At 41.3% G+C, this 21581-nt stretch overlaps 1 protein-coding gene across 1 annotated transcript in view; it reads right to left on the reverse strand.

Moving 5' to 3' along the window:
• SPMIP2 (sperm microtubule inner protein 2) overlaps positions 1-21581 on the reverse strand; it is a 102266-nt gene that overhangs the window by 49621 nt on the left and 31064 nt on the right. Inside the window, exon 2 of the mRNA XM_007184140.2 lies at positions 1766-1998. Within this exon, the coding sequence (XP_007184202.2) occupies positions 1766-1998 (233 nt within the window). The remainder of the gene's footprint in view (positions 1-1765; positions 1999-21581) is intronic.

Below are 21581 nucleotides of genomic sequence, written 5' to 3' on the forward strand. Positions count from 1 at the left end.
ATTATTTTTACCAATCTGATAGATTTGACATCTTTATGATATTGAATCTTCCAAGTCATAAACATGATATATCTTTCCATTTATTTAGATCTTGTTTCAATAGTTTTATCATTTTTCTCCATGTGTTGAACATCTTTTTTTTTATTGAAGTATAGTTGATTTACAATGTTGTGCCAGAATATCCTTTTTTAAGATCTATTCCTACATACTTTGTATCTGTTGATGACACTGTAAGTGGTATCCTGTTTTATTGCATTTTCTGTCTGTTTCTCATATATAAAAATAAAATTGATTTTCGTACCTGGATTTTGTATCCTGTTGACTACCAAATTCTCTTATACTTTGAGGTATTCTATGTGGACAAGCATATTATAAGCAAATAATGATAGCTTTGCTTCTTCCATTTCAATCCTTACACATTTTATACTTTTTTCCCCCTTATTGCCATGGTTAAGACCTCCAGTACAAAGTTGAATGAAAAAATCATGATTTTGGGGAATCTGTCTTGTTCCTGATCTTAAAGAGAAATGCTTTCAATGTTTTATCATTAAGTATTGCTATTGTTATAGGTTGTTTTTTGGGTTGTTTTTTTTTTTGTAGATTGTCAGATTAGGGAAGTTCTCTTTTACTCCTAACCTAACCTAAAAGGGTTTTCCCTTTTTGGGTTTTGTATGTAAGTAGGAAAACCTTATGCTGGGAAGTTAAGAAACATATATGACATAGAGCCTTGATGTGTTCCAGGCATGGTGCCCAGCACTTTACAAATGTTTCTTTACGACAGCCCGACAAAGCAAATGCTCAGAGTCATGATGAAGAGGCACAGAGATCAAGGAACTGGCCAAGGCCACTCACAGCTAGCAGGTGGCAGGAGTGGGATAGGAATTCAGGTGGTCTTAGGAAGTGGGCACTCTAACACTGCCACGGGGCAGAGGAGGCATGGAGACCCAGGGAGGTGAACTCAAGCCCAGGGTCGCAGAGTTGGACCTGACTCAGAGGCAGGAGTGGAACCCACGTTCCTGACCTCAAAGACTGAGCTCCCAGCTGCTCTCCTGTACTGGCCGAGGGTTGGCCAGAAAAAGACTTTTTCCTTTGTTAACCTTTACTATATGAGGCTGTACTATATTGCCTTAAGAAATCCAGTTACTGTGTCGTTGATACATATTTTCAGGCAAAGTCTCGCCTGGGAAAAAAGTCTGAATTCTCAGATTTTGCTTCTAAAATCACCCGTGCTCTCTCCTGTTTCAGAGGAGAACATTTGGGGTCATGCCCGCATCCACATCGCCAAGCGGAGATAGACAAGTTTTCTGAGAGCCCTCCGACTCCGTGCCCTGGACGGTCTGATCTAAAGGCATGATCCACACAGTGGGTTTTAAAGCTCTGGGGCTGGTTTCGAGGTTGGTGGATGAAGTCCAGCACAGGCTGCTGCTTTAACACCACCCACTCACCAAGCCTTGCAAGGACGGGGGAGCGGGTGTGAATGTCACAGCATAGATGGGAATCTGGATGCATTCCAAAGCCAAGTGCAAATGCTCTCGGATTGCCCTCGGCTTCATTCCCTTCACACCTCTCCTTGCCGGTACTAAGGGACGAACGGAGTGATAGCAGCAAGTACATTTATTCACACACTCATTTTTCTGCAAAAACTCCAATGCCATTGCTTCTCAAGGACAGGTCGAGAACATGACGTTTCCTACGGAAGCAAACTCAGAAAGCATTCAAACCAGGAAACAATGTGCAAGGAGGAGCATAAATTTAAGAAAAATACCTTAAAGTGAAAGCCAGTCTGAAGCCTTGTTTTGTTGATATAATCATATGCTGGTATTCCCCAACCAATTTCACCAACATACTCAGGTTTATATTTGGCCGGCAAGCTTCTCTTTGAGGCAGGCCTCCATAAATATCTGAGATCTCCAGTTTTTTCTAATGCAGGACGCTTTTCTCCTATATAGGAAGTATGCTGAGCAACTTCAGGGAGATGATCCTTTACATAATCTGGGCCTTAAAACAGAAAGAAAAAAACACTTTAAAAAAATCTCCACACTTTATTCTAAGATGCTTTATTCTAAATGGTGGAAATAATAATAGCTAATGCTTGTATGTCATTGACTATATCCTAGGTGCTCTCATAAGCCTTTTAGATATGTTAATTCAATTACTCCTTGTAATAACCAAATGAAGTTGGGAGTATTATTTCCCCCAGTTTATAGGTGGGGAAAACGAGGCCCAGAAGGATTGGTTACTTGTCCAGAGTCACAGCTAATGAGCCGACAGGCTGTCTCACGGTTTTGTTTATAACCAACTTAATACAGACACGTTCTTTTTTTAAAATTTATTTTATTGAAGTATAGTTGATTTACAATGTTGTGTTAATTTCTGCAGTACAGCAAAATGATTCAGTTATACATACACATATATATATATATATATGCATTCTTTTTCAGATTCTTTTCCATTATAGTTTATCACAGGATATTGAATATAGTTCCCTGTGCTATACAGTCGGACTTTGTTGTTTATCCATTCTCTATATAATAGTTTGCATCTGCTAATCCCAAACTCCCAATCCATCCCCCCCAACCCCTCCCCCTTGGCAACCACAAGTCTGTTCTCTATGTCTGTGAGTCTGTTTCTGTTTCGTAGATAAGTTCATTTGTGTCATACTTTAGATTCCACATATAAGTGATATCATATGGTTTTTGTCTTTCTCTGTCTGACTTACTTCACTTCATATGATAATCTCTAAGTTCATCCATGTTGCTGCAAATGGCATTATTTTGTTCTTTTTTATAGCTGAGTACTATTCCATTGTATATATGTACCACATCTTCTTTATGCATTCATCTGTCAATGGACATTTAGGTTGTTTCCATGTCTTGGCTGTTGAATAGCAGACATAGTCTTCACACTAAAACTCCTCACTAATACCACATTTGCAGGATGTTGGTCTTTAGACATTGAGATGTTTTATCTAGAGAGATAAAATCCTGAAATGAGGATTAGAAAATCCCCCAAATGTATTAGAAGCCATGGGAAGATGGAGAAAATTGTCAGATGAGGAAGACAGCTCATAACGGATGATGCCCAAAGGCAGGGGCATCTAATAAACATTGGTATTTTAAATGTAAGACAATGAACAAAGGAATCAATGAATTGTGGAAGTGGGTGAAGCAAAAATAAGAGGAGGTCTGGGAAAAGATGGCTTCCATACACTTGGTGTTGAAAGTCGATGATGTGAACATGTAAAGAGGAGCCAGAATGGTCCTGATTAGAACAGACAATGATCTGCTGGCCCAGCAAGAGTTTCAGAAGTCCCGGAACCAAAGTGGCTGCAGGATTGTCTGGGCAGATTGGGGAACACGAAGAAGAAACGTCACTCCTCTTACCCAAGGTGAACCCCAGACCTTGGAAGCGCAGGCTGTGCTGTGGTCACGGTGTCACCTGGCCCTTCCTGACCCCGTGGCCCCTCTCGTTTTGTCTTGGGTCGTGGAGCTCAGGGTTTGCAGGGAGCACAGGTGGGCGGGGTTTGACCACATGCTCCGATGCAGTGGTCGGTGTGGTTACAAGACTGTGCCTGGAAACACCATCCAAGCTTTCCAAGGGAGCTGAAAATGTGAGAAATCGCTCCCCAGACACAGGCTTTGGGCAGATGTTTCCCCAGCTTCCCAATCACCGCGGCTCCCGCAACGCCTGCGTGTTCACTGTGCCTCATTTCCCGTGATGGGCCCATCGTGGCCCCAGGCTCTCACTCAGGTAACGTATAGGATGGCCCAAGCATGAAAACCTGTTTTCTCTCCCAATTTGACGGGTATGGAGGGCTCACCTACAAAACTCCTGCCATAAGGAAAAGTTTGCAATCTCCAGCAAACAGGATGAAAGTACAACCGTTATTAGTCTTGCTGGAATTTCAGGGCATTTTGAGGCTGGTGCTTTCCCAAATGTTCCCCTAAAGCTGCTCCCATGAGTGACCATGACAAAGCCTGGCATAAACTGGGGGTTCTCTATTGTTAAATACACTTGAGAACACTATCCGTTTGCTGTTGAGAGAGTCCCAGCATATGAAAGCGTGTTAAAAGTTCTGAGAAATCCGGGCTTCCCTGGTGGTGCAGTGGTTAAGAATCCGCCTGCCAATGCAGGGGACACGGGTTCGAGCCCTGGTCTGAGAAGATCCCACATGCCACAGAGCAGCTGGGCCCGTGCGCCACAACTACTGAGCCTGTGCGCCACAACGACTGAGCCTGCGCTCTAGAGCCCGTGCACCACAACTACTGAGTCCGCATGCCACAACTACTGAGCCCGCGTACCACAACTACTGAGCCCATGTGTCACAACTACCGTGCGCCTCGAACCCGTGCTCCGAAACAAAGAGAAGCCACGGCAATGAGAAGCCCACGCACCGCAATGAAGAGTAGCCTCCACTTGCCACAACTAGAGAAAGCCCGTGCGCAGCAGTGAAGACCTAACACAGCCAAAAATAAATAAATAAATTTATTTAAAAAAATAAGTTCTGAGAAATCCTGCGGTAAATTAACTTGTTTGCAATTATGTAACCCAGCGTTTCCCAAACTTATCTAAACATGGATCCTTTTCCTCGTTGGGTCACCTGTATGCATCCTGCAGACACCAGCAGATTTGGGAAAATATTGATCCTCCATGTAACTTTCTGTTGTTGCTAAAATTTTGTCATCACCTCACGCTATTGCAAAAGTGAGAGCAGATGTATATCTATAGTTTTTCCTTGTCACTCTGCAGACCACAATACATTTTTTAGAAGAGCAATTACTTGACAGCTGAGTCTAAACACTTCGTTTTAGACAGAATCGTAGAAAGTGAATGTGCTTTACAAGCCAAGTGTGGGGAGAGGAGCTTCCCAGAGAATCGAGCTTCTCTGTGGCATTTCAGTTGAGTCACTGGACTTTCCTGAAACCCCATGTCCTCATGTGTGCTTTAGAAACAGCGTGATGCAGCGTGAATGGCACAGGAAGTTCTGGGACATCCCTCCCTGGCTGCATAGCTGACGCAGGCACCCGCCTATACAGCAGAGGCAGCTGGGCGTCACCGTCCGCAGTGGGCCACATTCACAGCCGTCCCCTGGAGCTGGCCCGATGCTCGCCTAACCAAAAAATCCACTCTCACCACCAGCCAGCAACGCAGACATGGGGTTTCCCTGATGGGCAGTTCCATGGGTGTTTGGCTTTAAGTGACCCATATTTTCCTCCCCTAACCCTCATCCTCCAGAGCCGAGACTCTCTGCTGGATCCGATTCCCTGCTTCAAGGTCAAACTTCCAACTCCTGTCCAATCCACGGTCGCTTTATTTTTCCTTTAACAGCTATCATCTCTGTTCGACAACTGTTGCTACGTCCCTTAGGGTGTTCCTAGTTGCTTTTCATCCTACGGCAAGTTTTCTTGGATCGTTCATTGTTTTCCCCAAAACCCTGGCCCTCATTTGCCAGCCATGAAGTTGACAGCTCCTGGGTTAATAAAACTCTCATGTGCCCATCTGCTTTGGAGTTCTTGTCGACACCTGAAGACCAGCTCCAGGGGGACAACCCGCAGCTGTAATCCTGAAACAGAGCTGCCTAGCATTGCTCTACTGCCAGGAGAGCCACGTCACGATGGGGGAAGGAGAGGTACTTCCATTTACACCTGTGCCAGGCTTCATGGGTTCTCATTTCTGCATCTTCCTGCCCTGGAGAAACTGTGATCTCAAGGTCAGTGGGTAGATCCTGTCTCCCCTGTATGTGCCCAACGTGACTTGTTCATCAGTGTCTGAAATTCTCAAGTTACAGTCGAAGATGTGTTTTTGAAGCTAAACCACCGCAGGGTCAAATCCTGGCTTTGTCTTGTGCTTTGTGACCCAGGGAACATCATTCGGCCTCTGAATTTAGGCTCCTCATCTCTAAAATGGAAAAAGATACACGCACCCCAGTGTTCACTGCAGCACTATTGACAATAGCCAGGACATGGAAGCAACCTAAATGTCCATCAACAGAGGAATGGATAAAGAAGATGTATTATATACATACAATGGAATGTTACTCAGCCATAAGAAAAACAAAATAATGACATTTGCTGCGACATGGACGGACCTAGAGATGATCATACTAAGTGAAGTAAGTCAGACAGAGAAAGACAAATAGCATATGCTATCGATTATATGTGGAATCTTAAAAAATGGTACAAATGAACTTATTTACAAAACAGAAATAGACTCACAGACATAGAAAACAAACTTATGGTTACCAAATGGGAAAGGGGAGAGGGATAAATTAAGAGTATAGGATTAACAGATACACACCACTATATATAAAATAGATAACCAAAAATGACCTACTGCAGAGCACAGGGAACTACATTCAATATTTTGTAATAACCTATAATGGAAAAGAATCTGACAAAGAATATATATATATATGTGTGTGTATATGTATAAATGAATCACTTTGCTGTACACCTGAAAGTAACACAACATTGTAAATTACCTATACTTCAATTTTTTTAAATGGTTAAAAAAAAAAAAAAAGAATAGTGATGCCTGTCTGGTAGCCTTGCTGGAAGGAGAGGAAATAATTTTATTGAAAGACGTGCTTATCTGAGGATACGGCACATAAGATACAGCAGTATTGTTATTCGTGTCCCTTCCTCTTTCTTGTCTGTTTGCTTCTTGTTTTAATTTGATGCTTTGTCTTACCTGCTACATTTTTAAAAATAGGAGCTTTCACTGATAAACGATTTCTTTCTTTTTTTAAAAATTATTTATTTATTTATTTATTTATTTATGGCTGTGTTGGGTCTTCGTTTCTGTGCGAGGGCTTTCTCTAGTTGTGGCAAGCGGGGGCCACTCTTCATCGCGGTGCGCGGGCCTCTCACTATCGCGGCCTCTCTTGTTGCGGAGCACAGGCTCCAGACGCACAGGCTCAGTAGTTGTGGCTCACGGGCCCAGTTGCTCCGCGGCATGTGGGATCTTCCCAGACCAGGGCTCGAACCCGTGTCCCCTGCATTAGCAGGCAGATTCTCAACCACTGCGCCACCAGGGAAGCCCCCGATTTATTTCTTATTGTGATAAACTTCGAAGCCTTTCCTGAGAGCTCTTCTAGATCAGGGGTTGGCAAACTTTTCCTGTAAAAGACCAGAGAGGAAATATTTGTGGCTTTGCCTGCAGGGCATACAGCCTCTGTCTCAACTACTCAGCTCTGCCCTTTAGGGCAAAAGCAGTCATGGACACTATGTAAACAAATGGGCGTGGCTGGGTTCCAATAAAAGTTTATTTATAGACATTGAAATTTTAATTTCATGTAATTTTCACATGTTACAAACCATTATCCTTCTTTTGCTTTTCCCCCCAACCATTTGAAAAAGTAAAAACCATTCTTTGCTCACAGGGGGCAGGACAAATTTGATCCAGGGGCCATAGTTTGCCAACCTCTGATGATGGTGGACAGAAAGGCAGCAGATGCCACGGAGGCTGGGAAGAGCCCAGACCGGCGAATCCTCGCGTCTTTCCAACAAGCATCACCTGCTGCCAGCACTCCGAAAGGCCCGGCCATGGCATGTGTCAATAGAGAAAGAAAGTTCTATCCTGAGGCAGATGTCTCTTTCTGACTTCTCTCCTCTGCATTTGCAGTGTTTCAATTAATTAATGAACTCATTCCTTTATTCTCTCACTGATTCATTCATTCCTTCAACAAATATTTATTGAACTGTACGCCAGGCACCGTTCCAAGTGCTGGGCATAGAGTAGCGAACAAAGCCAAGACCCTGCCTTCAAGGAGCTTCTCTTGTGTTTGAGGGGTAGGTGATACTTGTAAACAGTCCTTCAGCATCTTTCATCTGGCTTATCGCAGTAACCTCCTAACTACTCTTGGCTCTAGCTTCTCTTCTATCCAATCCATCCTCCACACAGCTGCCAGGAGGAATCTAAAACGGAGGTAAAATAACGTATCTCTTCACCTAAAAAACATGAAATGGTTTTCTATAATGGTGCCTATAATTTTTTTCATCCAGATTTCCTAGGATTTCTGACTCGTGTCTTCATGTACTGAGCCAAGCCTACTGATGGAGTCTTACCTTCCTTCACCTTTTCTCATGATCAAAACTCATCTTTCAAGGCTTATTGTGAGTGCTGCCTCTTCTGGAAAACATCCCTAATCCCACCAAGTCAAAATTAGACACTCAGCATGCTGCGTTCACAGGAGTTTCTTTATTTCATCTTTAAAAATATCATACTTATTGGATCTACTCCATTTGTAACCTCCTAGAGGGTAAAGGGTATATTTTATTTATCTCTGTGAACACTTAAAAAAATTTTTTTTAATTGAAAAAATTTGACATATAACATTGTGTACATTTAAGGTATACAACATGTTGATTTGATACATTTATATATTCTAATATGATCGCCATTGTAGTGATAATTAGCACATCTATCATTTCTTTTTAGTGGTTGGACTAATTAAAACTAGTCTCTTAGCAAGTTTGATGATAATAATACCATACTGTTGTCCATACTCACTCTGTGGTGCATTAGATCTCTAGGCTTATTTGCTACTCTTTGCAAGTCTGTACCTTTAAACAACATTTGTCCTATCCCACCAATTCCCAGCCCCTGGTAACCACCGGTCTACACTTTAAGTGTGTGGCTTTTTTAGATTCTACATATAACTGATATCATACAGTATTTGTCTTTCTCTGTCTGACTTATTTCACTAAGCATAATGTCCTCAAGGTCCATCCGTGTGGTCACAAATGGCAGATGTCCTCTTTCTCATGGTTGAATTATATATATATATATATATATATATATATATATATATGATATATATATAATATATACGCATATAATCTCTGTAAAGTCTTAATTGCCAGCACAGTGCTTGGAACATAGTAGGTCCTCAAGAAGCATGTGTTGAATGCTGAAGAGAATTGTTTGTTGAATAAGTGAATTAAAGAATTCCATCATGGGGCTTCCCTGGTGGCGCAGTGGTTGAGAATCTGCCTGCTAATGCAGGGGACACGGGTGCGAGCCCTGGTCTGGGAAGATCCCACATGCCGCGGAGCAACTAGGCCCGTGAGCCACAGCTACTGAGCCTGCGCGTCTGGAGCCTGTGCTCCGCAACAACAGAGGTCGCGATAGTGAGAGGCCCGCGCACCATGATGAAGAGTGGCCCCTACTTGCCGCAACTAGAGAAAGCACAAAAACGAAGACCCAACATAGCAATCAATCAATCAATAAATCTTTAAAAAAAAAAAAAAAAAGAATTCCATCATAAGATGGGAAGTATATAAAAAGTCATGCTGAGGGAGAAACAAGCAGTTCTTTAAGTATCTATAAGCAATCTAATTTCCAGAACTGCCTTAGACCCTCCTAGTCTGGACTTCATGATTCGACAGTTCAGGGTAAGGTCAGAGAAAGAACTGCTTTTCACAACATTTACTGTGAATAGTTGGAGGCACAGAGAAGGATGAGTGCTCACAGCAATATCACTTCGTCCCGTAATATGGCCTCATGAGGCCAATTCTCCACTTCAGTGACCCAAATGAAACACACCAAGGAAATAAATGGAAAGGCATCGAGTGGAACACGGACGTGAGTGTCTTAACACGTATATTTGACAATATGTTGACACTACGGGTATAAATTGGCCATTACAGATGCACCACGCAGAACAGCAGGGTTTGCCGGGGGAAGCAAGCCAAGGCGAAGGTCAGAGGGAGGGGTGTGAACTACGAAGCAAACTCTAAGGGACACATCCGGCATACGCACGTGGGGAAAGGAGAGGAGATGATAATTGTTGTAACTGCTGACGTGCACAGGACTCTCCTTTTCTAACAACCGGCACACAGTGGGCTCATGGCCAGGAACAGTTTTAAACTCCGTATTTCAATGCAATTCGTGCAATTATTCAATAGGTCTAACCATCGGATGACCCGGAAGACTCAGTTTGTCTTTATGCGTTTGGAAGATGGCGGAGCAGGAAGGCCCTGATCTCATTCCCCTCCCCCCACCACCGGCACGCCAAAATCACCACTATTTACAGAGCAACTACGGATGCAAAAGACCAGAAGACTAGCTGAAAAGATCGTCCACGACTAGAGATATAAAGAAGGGATCTCAGTCAGACGGATAGACAGGAAGGAGACACAGCGTCCCCAGGTGGGTGACCCATAGATGAGAGGGTGATCCCAAATGGACAGGCGCACCATACAGTCTAAAGAGACCTCGTTCTCCTCCTGCAGCAGCACTGTCTGCTCTCAGCACAGACATTATTATTCCCTGAAGCGGTAAAGTACAGCTTGGTCCGTGTTTCATGTGTGAGGTCAGGGTTCCCAGCTATTTTAGGAGCGTGTCTTGTCTCTCTGCTTGTCAAGCAGCCCCGGGTTAGTTCCCTTAGAGACTCAAACTGTCTTCTATTTGCTTCAAACTTCCAAAGCATCCTGGGCGGTGCAGTGCGCTAAGCAAATGCTTGGTAATATTTGTTGAAGGATTGACTACTTTAACATTAAGTTGCTGATATAATCCAAAAGTATAAAATTCCGTACTTTTCCATGTGAACACAGCAAAAAGGCAGGATCAAAAGTTTTGTAAACATCTCTGGACTCTTACTTGAAAAATAAAGCTGACAGACTCATCTTGACAAAACTGCAACCAAGTGATTCTCTACACGTTTATCTCACCTGAAGGCAAAATCTAAGTAGATAATAATAAATAGGTTTCAGACTTCCCTGGTGGCGCAGTGGTTAAGAATCCACCTGCCAGGGCAGAAGTTGAGACACAGATGTAGAGAACGAACGTATGGACAGCAAGGGGGGAAAACCACGGTGGGGTGGGGATGCTGGTGTGCTGAATTGGGCGATTGGGATTGACATGTAGACACTGATGTGTATAAAATTGATGACTAATAAGAACCTGCTGTATGAAAGAAAGAAACAAACAAACAAAAACAACTAATACTAAACTTTCTTTGGGTTATTTGTATGGAAATATGTTAATATAAATGTTTCAGACATTACATGAAATTTCTAAAAAAAACAAAAAGAATCTGCCTGCCAATGCAGGGGACATAGGTTCAAGCCCTGGTCCGGGAAGATCCCACATGCCGCAGAGCAACTAAGCCCATGTGCCACAACTACTGAGCCTGTGCTCTAGAGCCCGCGAGCCACCACTACCGAGCCCGCGTGCCACAACTACTGAAGCCCGCACACCTAGAGCCCGTGCTCTGCAGCAAAAGAAGCCACCGCAATGAGAAGCCCGTGCACCGCAACAAAGAGTAGCCCCTGCTCACCACAACTAGAGAAAGCCCGCGCGCAGCAACAAGGACCCAATGCAGCCAAAAATAAATAAATAAATAAATTTACAAAAAAATAATAACAAATAGGTTTCATTGTTTTGGTTTGGTTTTGACTTGGAATTTTCCCGTATAAATGTGTGTAAAATAGTCAATTTATTATAAGGAACTCTTTACCATTCATGGAGACAGTCCTCAGACGTTCCCATGAGAAAAGATACTAAGATGTACGTATGTAAAACTAATAAAAACCCACCAGAGCACTGCAAGTAACAGGAAGTCATCACAAATGAATTAAATAATAAGAGAAATCAATGTGTCATATTGTATGATCTGAGGTCTGAGGAATCTGGGCTTGCTTAATGCCCAGCGATGTCCTCAGAACAATACACTCTTCCCAGGTCTGTGCTTTGCATCCTCAGGCTACCAGGCTGCCTTCAGCTGTTCTGCATCCTCAGGGTACCAGGTCGCCTTCAGGCAAGCTCCCCTTGAGGCTCCAAGGAGGCTGTCACAGCTCCAGGTATCATATGCAGGTACCATATGGTACCTGCATAATATTATGCAGGTACCATAATGCCCCAGAGGGGTGTGTGTGTTTCACCAGTGGAGAAGCCCTTCCTCGAAAACAGCAGGTGAATTCCTCTCTCATTTTATTGGTCAGAACTGAGTCATTTATCTCCTCCTAAAACCAAGCACTGGAAGAGGACCGGGGTTTCAGGGCCTGGCATGCATGAATCAGGGTTTAACCCTGAGTCATATGAGGCCAAATTATGCAACCAAACAAAACGGTGGCTTCCTGGAAAGAAGGAGGACGTGAGGCCCACTGACTTGTCTGCTACAGAGCACATAGGGAAACTCCTCACAGAAGAAAAGGAAAGCACACACCCAATGCGACTTTTTTTTCTACTGCTTTACAATCTACTTTTAATACCACATACAATGATTTAAAGTCACTACCATCTGGTTCTCGATCACATGCTGAATTATAATTCATTTGGTGTTTATGCTCTCACGCATGAGGATATGACTTTACACGGAAACAGAGAAATGGAGGCCAGCCAGGGGCCCCGTCAGAATTCACCTTCACAAAATGCGGGGGAGAGAGGGCCGTGTCCCTCTCAAACCCTCCGAGCTAGAGCAGAGGTGGGCAAACTGTGCTATGAAGGGCCAGTGAGTAAATGTTTCAGACTCTGGGGCCTTAGCATGCCTGTCACCACAACTCAGCTCTGTCTTTGCAGCACAAAAACGAGCCATAGGGACTTCCCTGGCGGTCCAGTGGTTAGGACTCCGCACTTCCACTGCAGGGGGCACGGGTTCGATCCCTGGTCGGGGAACTAAGACCCCGCAGGCCACAGGGCATAGCTGACTATCCTCTGATCTGGAGTGTGTCTCATATTTGCCTTTTATTTGACACTTTCTCCATGTGTGTTTTAGACAGAAAGCTTCTCCATTTGTTAGTCAAATAGCTGAGTACATCACTGCAAAAATAAGTATTTCATTGAAATGCACTATTTTGCATCAAAGAGGCTACCTTTTACTTGTACAAAAGGTCCCAGAGAAAGTGTTGCTTTATTCTACTCTGCTGGTGTTAATTTGGCCCATCTCATTTCTGACTCTGTGATCATTGATTCTCTCATTATTAGAGTTGTGTAAGTGACCAGTGAGGAGATGCAAATATAGTTAACATGCCAGTGCAGATAAAAAATAGAAAAGTGGGTGGGATGATAAATGATACAGATACACTGGAAATAATAACACGAGGTAAGAATGGCACTGGTTTACCGCTAAACAGATATGCGTTGCTCTGTCTGTGCACTGAGTAATGATGGTAATTACCACCTAATCCAGAGAGGAGAGCTTAACTAACTCTGGGCTGGGTGGAAACAGCTGCTATGGATTATAAAATGTACCATCGACTTAATACTAGGTTTGCTTCAGAAAGAGAAAAGAAAGGAAACTTACTACTTTAAATGTAGGCATTGATAGCAAGGCACATAACAATTACAGACAAGTTAAAATGTAATGTATGAAAATAACACTTCTTAGCCTTCATGAAATATGGCCATTTCCTTCTCTATCCCCTGGATAAACAGGACATCAGGAAAGGATTGTTTATTTCTAGATGGCAGTAAGTGACTTCAGTTTAGACCAGGGCAATTTAGACTAGTAAGTGGTGTTTCTCCATCTTGTAAATTATATAATAAATGAGTAAAAATGGCTTTAAGATGGCTGAAAGTGGGTTGTAAGAAAAACATGGGAACTCGCTATTGGGATTATTGAGAAATGTTTAATTGTAAAAAAGCAGGTAAGCAGTAATCAACAGATAGGTACTCTTTACACTTTTGTATCTTTTAAAAAAATTTGTATTGAAGTACAGTTGATTTACATGTGTTAATTTCTGCTGTACAGCAACAGCAAAGTGACTCAGTTATACATATAAATAGATTCTTTTTTATATTCTTTTCCATTACGGTTTTTCCCAGGATATTGAATATAATTCCCTGTGCTATACAGTAGGGCCTTGTTAATTACCCATTCTATACATTTTTGTATCTTTTTTTATTATACCTTTACCCTTTTCTACTCAGCCAGCCAGGGAACCGGCTGTGTTCCCAGATACTAGTTAAGGGGATTGAAATGAAACAAGTCCTCATTTATTCCAAGAACAGACTCACTACATTGTGGCACTTTGCTTTTAAAATGGGTCTGTGAACAGGTGAAATATTAGACTCACAAAGCCACGTGAGAGCAGAGATTATACATTAAAAACTAAGTTAAGTTTCCTTATCAGTCCATATCTGCATGTCCTTACTTTGGGGATCTACTCTCCCCTCCCTGTGAGCAAACGTTTTCTTCTCGAATCAACTTGGTGCAGCAGGAAGAGCCCTTGGGCAGGAGGAGAATGCCACTGGGACCTTGGTCTTGGCATGACTGCCACGCTGAGAGGACCTGGCAAAATCCTCACATCTTCCTTGGTTAATACAATTTCTTCTTCTTCTTTTAACAACTTTACTGAAGTGTAACTGACATGCAATAAACTGCATGTATTTAAAGTGTGCAGTTTAGGTCTTACAAACATGCACACCCATGAGCAGGGTGCCACATAAATACCGAACACCCAGTTAAGTTTGAATTTCAGAGAAACACTAAGTATTTTTTTTTAGTATAAGTATGTTCCAAACATGGCATGGTACATACTTACACTAAAAATATTCTTTATCTGAAATTCAAATTTAGTTGGCGCCTTATATTTTCACTTGCTAAATCTGGCAACTCTATCCATGAAACGTCACCACAATCAAGATAAAAAGCAGATCCATCACCCCCAAATTTTCTCACCCGCCTTTGGAAATTCTACCTTTTCCCACTCCCTGCCCTTTCCTACACCCAGGCAGACACTTATCTGCGTTCAGTTCCTATAAATTAACTTGGATTTTCTACAATTTTATATAAATGGCATCATATAGCATGCACTCTCTTTTTTAAAAATTTTTTAATTGAAATATAGTTGATTTACAACATTGTGCCAATCTCTGCTGTACAGCAAAGTGACTCAGTTATACACATATACACATTCTTTTTTTATTTTCTTTTCCATTATGGTTTATCACAGGATATTGAATATAGTTCTCTGTGCTATATGGCAGGTCCTTGTTGTTTATCCATTCTATACGTAATAGTTTGCATCTGCTAATCCCAAACTCCCAGTCATACCCTCCCCTGCCCTTGGTAACCACAAGTCTGTTCTCTATGTCTGAGTCTGTTTCTGTTTTGTACAATAGATAAGTCCATTTGTGCCGTATTTTAGATTTCACATATAAGTGGTATCATATGGTATTTGTCTTTCTCTTTCTCACTTACTTCACTTAGTATGATCATCTCTAGTTGCAACCATGTTGCTGCAAATGGCATTGTTTCATTCTTTTTTATGGCTGAGTAATATTCCATTGTATATATGTACCACATCTTCTTTATCCATTCCTCTATTGATGGACACTCAGGTTGTTTCCATGTCTTGGCTATTGTGAACAGTGCAGCTATGAACATAGGGGTGCATGTTATCTTTTTGAATTATAGTTTTGTCTGAGTATATTCCCAGGAGTGGGATTGCTGGGTCATATGGTAATTCTATTTTTAGTTTTTTAAGGAACCTCCATACTGTTTTCCATAGTGGCTGCACCAACTTACATTCCCACCAACAGTGCAGGAGGGTTCTCTTTTCTCCACACCCTCTCCAGCATTTGTTATTTGTAGACTTTTTAGTGATGGCCATTCTGACCGGTGTGAGGTGGTACCTCATTGTAGTTTTGATTTGCATTTCTCTAATAATTAGTGATGTTAAGCATCTTTTCATGTGCCTACTGGCCATCTGTATGTCTTCTTTGGAGAAATGTCTATTAAGGTCTTCTGCCCATTTTTCTATTGGGTTCTTTTGTTGTTGTTGTTGAATTGTATGAATTGTTTGTATATTTTGGAGATTAATCCTTTGTCAGTTGCTTGGTTTGCAAATATTTTCTCCCATTCTATAGGTGGTCTTTTCGTTTTGTTTATGGTTTCCTTTGCTGTGCAAAAGTTTGTAAGTTTGATTAGGTCCCATTTTTTTATTTTCATTTTTATTTCTATTGCCTTGGGAGACGGACCTAAGAGAACATTGGTACGATTTATGTCAGAGAATGTTCTGCCTAACAGCATGCACTCTCTTTTGTCTGGCTACTGACGCTAAGCATAATTATTTTGAGATCATCCATATTATTATAACATGTACCAATAGTTTATTCTTTTTTACTGCTGAATAGTATCTTCTTGTATGGATATGTAGTAGTTAGTTTATTCATTTTCCTGGTGATGGACTTTTGGGTTGTTTTCAGTTTGGGGTGGTTACAAATAAAGCTGCTATAAACATCTGTGTACAGATCTTTGTGTGGGCATATGCTTTCATTTCTCTTAGGTAAATACCTAGGAGTGGAACAGCTGGATCACACAGTAGGTGTATTAACCTAAGAAACTGCCAGACTGCTCCCCAAAGTGGTCATATCATTTTACATTCCCACCAGCAGTGTTCTACTGAGAGCTTTCTCCACACCCATGCCAAAACTTGATAGAGCTGGTCTTAATTTTTGCCCTTCTAATAAGTGGGTGGCGGTTATCTCATTGCAATTTTAATCTGCACTTCTCTTATGACTAATAATGTTGAGCATCTTGTGCTGATTTGCCATCTGTATATCTTCTCTGATGAAGGGTCCAACTCTTTTGCCCATTTTTTAATTGGGCTGTTTTCTTATGGAGAGTTTTGAGAGTTATTTACATATTCGGGATATAAGTCTTTTATCAATATGTACTTTGCAAATATTTTCTTCTAGTCTGTCATTGTATATTTATCCTCCTAACAGTGTCATATGATATCACTTATATGTGGAATCTAAAAAAAAATGATACAAATGAACTTATTTACAAAACAGAAACAGACTCAGACATAGAAAACAAACTTATGGTTACCAAAGGGGAAAGGTGAGCAGGAGGGATAAATTGGGAGTTTGGGATTAACAGATACACACTACTATATATAAAATAGATAAACAACAAGGACCTACTGTATAGCACAGGGAACTCTGCTCAATGTTCTGTAATAACCTAAATGGGAAAAGAATTTGAAAAAGAATAGATATATGTATATGTATAACTGAACCACTTTGCTGTACACCTGAAACTAACACAACATTGTAAATCAACCATAGTCCAATATAAAATAAAAATTTTTTTTTAATATTTGAAATGGGGGACTTCCCTGGTGGTCCAGAGGTCAAGAATCTGCCTTCCAATGCAGGGGACGCAGGTTCCATCCTTGGTCGGGGAATTAAGATCCCACATGCTGCGGGGCAACTAAGCCCGCACACCACAACTACTGAGCTCGTGCTCCTCAACGAGAGAAACTGCGTGCCTCAAACTACAGAGCCCACGTGCTCTGGACCCCGCACGCCACAACTAGAGAGAAGCCCGGCGCCTCAACGAAGACCCAGTGTGCCGCAACTAAGACCCAACGCAGCCAATAAAGTTAATTAAATAAATATTTTCAAAAAGAATGTAAAAACTTATTTAAAAAAAAACAAAAAAACTTAAAAAAATATTTGAAATGAAAAAATAAAGACTATCCTTTCTCCACTGAATTCCCTTTGCACCTGTGTTTTAGTGGTACACACACACACACACACACACACACACACACACACACACACACAGTGTTAGTTAACTGGGTCCCTATGTAAAATATATTTCTTACTCTGGGCTGCAGTCAGAAAACTTTGAATGCCACTGATGTAATGGTCACCCGAATTACTTTTTTCTCTCTGCTTTGGTCTCTTAATCATACTTCTCACTTGTACACATTCAGTCCTTCCTACTTCTTCCATTTTCACTGTTCCTCTGAAACTTCACTTTCTGTGGAAGCGTATTTGTCATCACCTCAGGACACCATTGCTTTCACTGCCTCTTCAATTGTTCCCTCGTCTCTGTCGTTCAGGAAAGTGATGAAATGCTTTATTTCTCCCCACCAAGTTTATATCACGCTCTGTGTAATTCACACTCTGCTCTTTCATTCAATATGTCTTACGGTTTGCAGTTGGTTTACAGCAAACCATTTCCTTTTTCATTTGTTTTGCTTTATTGGGAGGCATCATGGTGTGGGGAAAAGAGAACGGGCCATACTTCATCTGAATTCTATTTCAGAGTAGGTTTGTCACTTTCTTCAAAAGACTGCTTCTCAGGCTCAGTTTCTTTATCTGAAAAATGAAACTACATCTAACGACTTCGTGCAGTTGTTGTAAGAATTTGGAGCTATTGTACGTAGGCTATGTAAGCCGTGTCTATACGTGAACCTGGCACATAGCAGATGTCTGGCGGTGGCTATTATCATATTATCTACCTTCTACCCATTTCTGCTATTTCCATCACCTTCTGCCCTGCCCTATCTTCCTCTCTGCTAATGTTAATATATAAGATTAGGCCTGAGATAACTAAATGCGATGCCCTGAACTATTATAGTGAGAAATGTTTAATGATATTACACAGGAAGTATCATGGTGTCAAACAGATGGACATCAGATTTAATCTTACTCTAAAAAAGAAAAAGACTCTTCTTCCACAAAAGAGACCTTATAAGCTTCTTCGCATTGTCAAGGTGGACAGAAAAATACTCCTCTCTAAAGAGAACATGGGGGGAGAGAAAAATTAGGAGTTTGGGATCAACATATACACACTACTATATATAAAATAGATAATCAACAAGGACCTACTGTATAGCACAGGGGACTATACTCAATACTCTGTAATAACCTATATGGGAAAAGAATCTGGAAAAGAATATACCTATCTATCTGTATAGATAGATAGATAGATAGATAGATCTGAATCACTTTGCTGTACACCTGAAACTAATACAACATTGTAAATCAACTATACTCCAATATAAAATAAAAATTAAATCAAAAAAATAGAATACAACTACTAGAAATGCTAACCATTCAGCTAAGAAAGCTGAAGCTATAGCTTAAATGACCATTCCCCAGAACGTAAAATCTCAAGAGCACTCTGTGATTGCTGATCGGGGCAAGAATATTCTAACTTATTCTGGATAAGAAAATGTGGACATGGAAAAGAGATTCAGACTGGACACTGTTTAAGAGCCATCATCTTTTCAGTCCTTTGTGAAGAGGAACAGGAAACTGGGAACCTACTCTATATGTGTTACGTTTTCTGCATTAACTATGAAAATAATCAAGGAACCACACCATGGATTTATAGGTTCCTAGCCTCGGCAGACCCTACCTGATTATCAATAATTGAATTTCTGGCAGCCAGTATGGTGGTTCTATTTTTGCACTCTATCACCACTTTAATAAATTTATTCATTTTCATTTATACACAGTAAGCGTCTAGCTGTTCTTCACCATAATTAATTTATTATTATTCATCCTAATTACAAATGGTGACCTGGTATAGTAGCTACAGGTCAAAAGTGTTTAGTCAATACCTCCTTGCAGAAACTTAGTTAAAAACCCATCAGCTGGGTATTTGGATATTTGGATGTTCTAAGAGCATATTCATCTGAGTTTCAGCAAGTGTGGCGCGGCACTTTTCAGTAGTAACCACTAGCCCAAGTGGCTTTGGGAGCTTGTTAACGGTCCAGTCCAAAGTGAGACAGGCTGCGAGTTACAGACACATCTCAGATTTCAAAGACTTAGTACCAAAGAAAGAATGTAAAACATTCCATTCATAACTTCTGACATTGATTTCATATTGAAATGATAACCATGTGGATTGACTGGATTAAATAAAATTTGTTATTAAATTGATTTCACCTGTTTTAACTTCTAAAACATGGCTGCTAGGGGAAACTATACTCAATATCTTGTAATAACCTATAAGGGAAAAGAATCTGAAAAAGAATAGATATATATGTGTGTGTGTATAACTGAATCACGTTGCTGTACACCTGAAACTAACACAACATTGTGAATCAACTACACTCCAATTAAAAAAAACAGAAACAAAATTGTGGCTACTGGGACATTTTGAATTACATAGGTGGTTTGCATTTGATTCCTATTGAACAGTGCTGGTGTGGCGTTTGGAAACCTGTGAAATTCTATGGTACGTAAGCTGGTGGATCATTATAAGCGTGGCTCGTGACGACTGGGGAAACTGCTGCAATGTTTGTTAGGGAGGGCGAGGTCTTCAGGGCACATAACTGGCTGAAGAGTCAGACAGACGTGGTCCAGAAGGGTCTATTCAGACGACCAAAAGGAAACTGCAGTGAGCAACCGTGTTTCTGCAGGGGAAGAGCTAGTGGCTTGGCTGCGCGGCTATGTGACCGCGCCCTGTCCCTGCAACTACCGTTAGACTTGTTGCTCATCCCTCAAACCTGTCCCCCGGGTTTCTGTGTCTGACTGCTCACAGCTGGATCCTTTTAAAGCGGGATTACGCTCCCGACAGGACATGTTGTACATGCTCACGGCCTGAGAGCATCTACGTTTTCACTCCATGTAATACTCATGTTAGGTCACATGATGCCTCTGAACGAAGCAGTGAGCACGACAGGCGGATTGTAGGCAATTTAGGTGGTGACAAGCAGAAATCCCCAGGATCTGCAGTCGTTGGGATCAAACAGACACAAAAGGATCTTAAAGACAGAAGGTTCTGAAGTCAGACTGATATGGTAACATCAGTCTATTATCATAGGCTGATAATAACCTAAGAATGATGTAGAAATAAAAAATGTGTCAGGCATAGCAGGTCAACCTCCTGGAAGCATAGAGATACAGGAGTCAGAGTGGCAAACTTTGATGCTGCCCACGCGTCAGAGAAGAGGGCTGAGGGGTCTCCTCTTGGGAGGTACAGCTCTTAGAGGAGACGTAGGATGGTCAGGCTATTATGGCTTAATGCCATTTAGCCCACGTTTACATTGTTTTCCCTGGAATGCCAGGGTTCTAGGAGTGTGTTGTGGAAGCGTTGATGCTAGCAGTGTTTTCTTCTAAAATGTATTAAAAATATATTTAAGAACATAGTGATTGGATAATAATAATATAGTTGTCGCCAGTAAACTGTATTTGATAGACTCACAGACAGAGAGAACAGACTGGTGGTTGCCAAGGGGAGGGATGGAGAGGGAGTTTGGGGTTAGCAGAGGCAAACTATTATGTATAGGATGGATGAGCACCAAGGTCCTACTGCATAGCACAGGGAACTATATTCAATATCCTGTGATAAACCATCATGGAAAAGAATATGAAAAAGAGTATATATACATATACATATATATTATACATATATAACTGAATCACTTTGCCATACAGCAGAAATCAACACAACATTGTAAATCAACTATACCTCAATAAAATAAATTTTTAAAAATTTCATTAAGTCACACACACACACACACAAAAGAAATGCTGCATTTGAGATTTCCAGGACTTTCCATGTGAGATCACCTGACACACGACTGCCTGATGCACCACACACACTGATACGTAAGTATCATGGGCCTGTTGCTGTGACTCGGGTTTTCATCTGTACAGCGGGTTTAACAGTATCTACATGACAGATTTTTATAAGAATTAAATGAGATCATCGTAAACTTAGAGCAGTTTATGAGTCTGAGCCAGTAAGTGTTAGATGGTGATGATAATGGTGAATCGATATGTACATTTATTTAAGAATCACTAGTCGATGTTCATTTTCACTTATAATTTTAATACACATTTATGAAATGGATCAAATGTTGACTTTTTCTTACAGCAAGTAA

The sequence above is a fragment of the Balaenoptera acutorostrata genome, chromosome 5 (assembly GCF_949987535.1).
Source record: "Balaenoptera acutorostrata chromosome 5, mBalAcu1.1, whole genome shotgun sequence".
Taxonomy (NCBI): Eukaryota; Metazoa; Chordata; class Mammalia; order Artiodactyla; family Balaenopteridae; genus Balaenoptera; species Balaenoptera acutorostrata.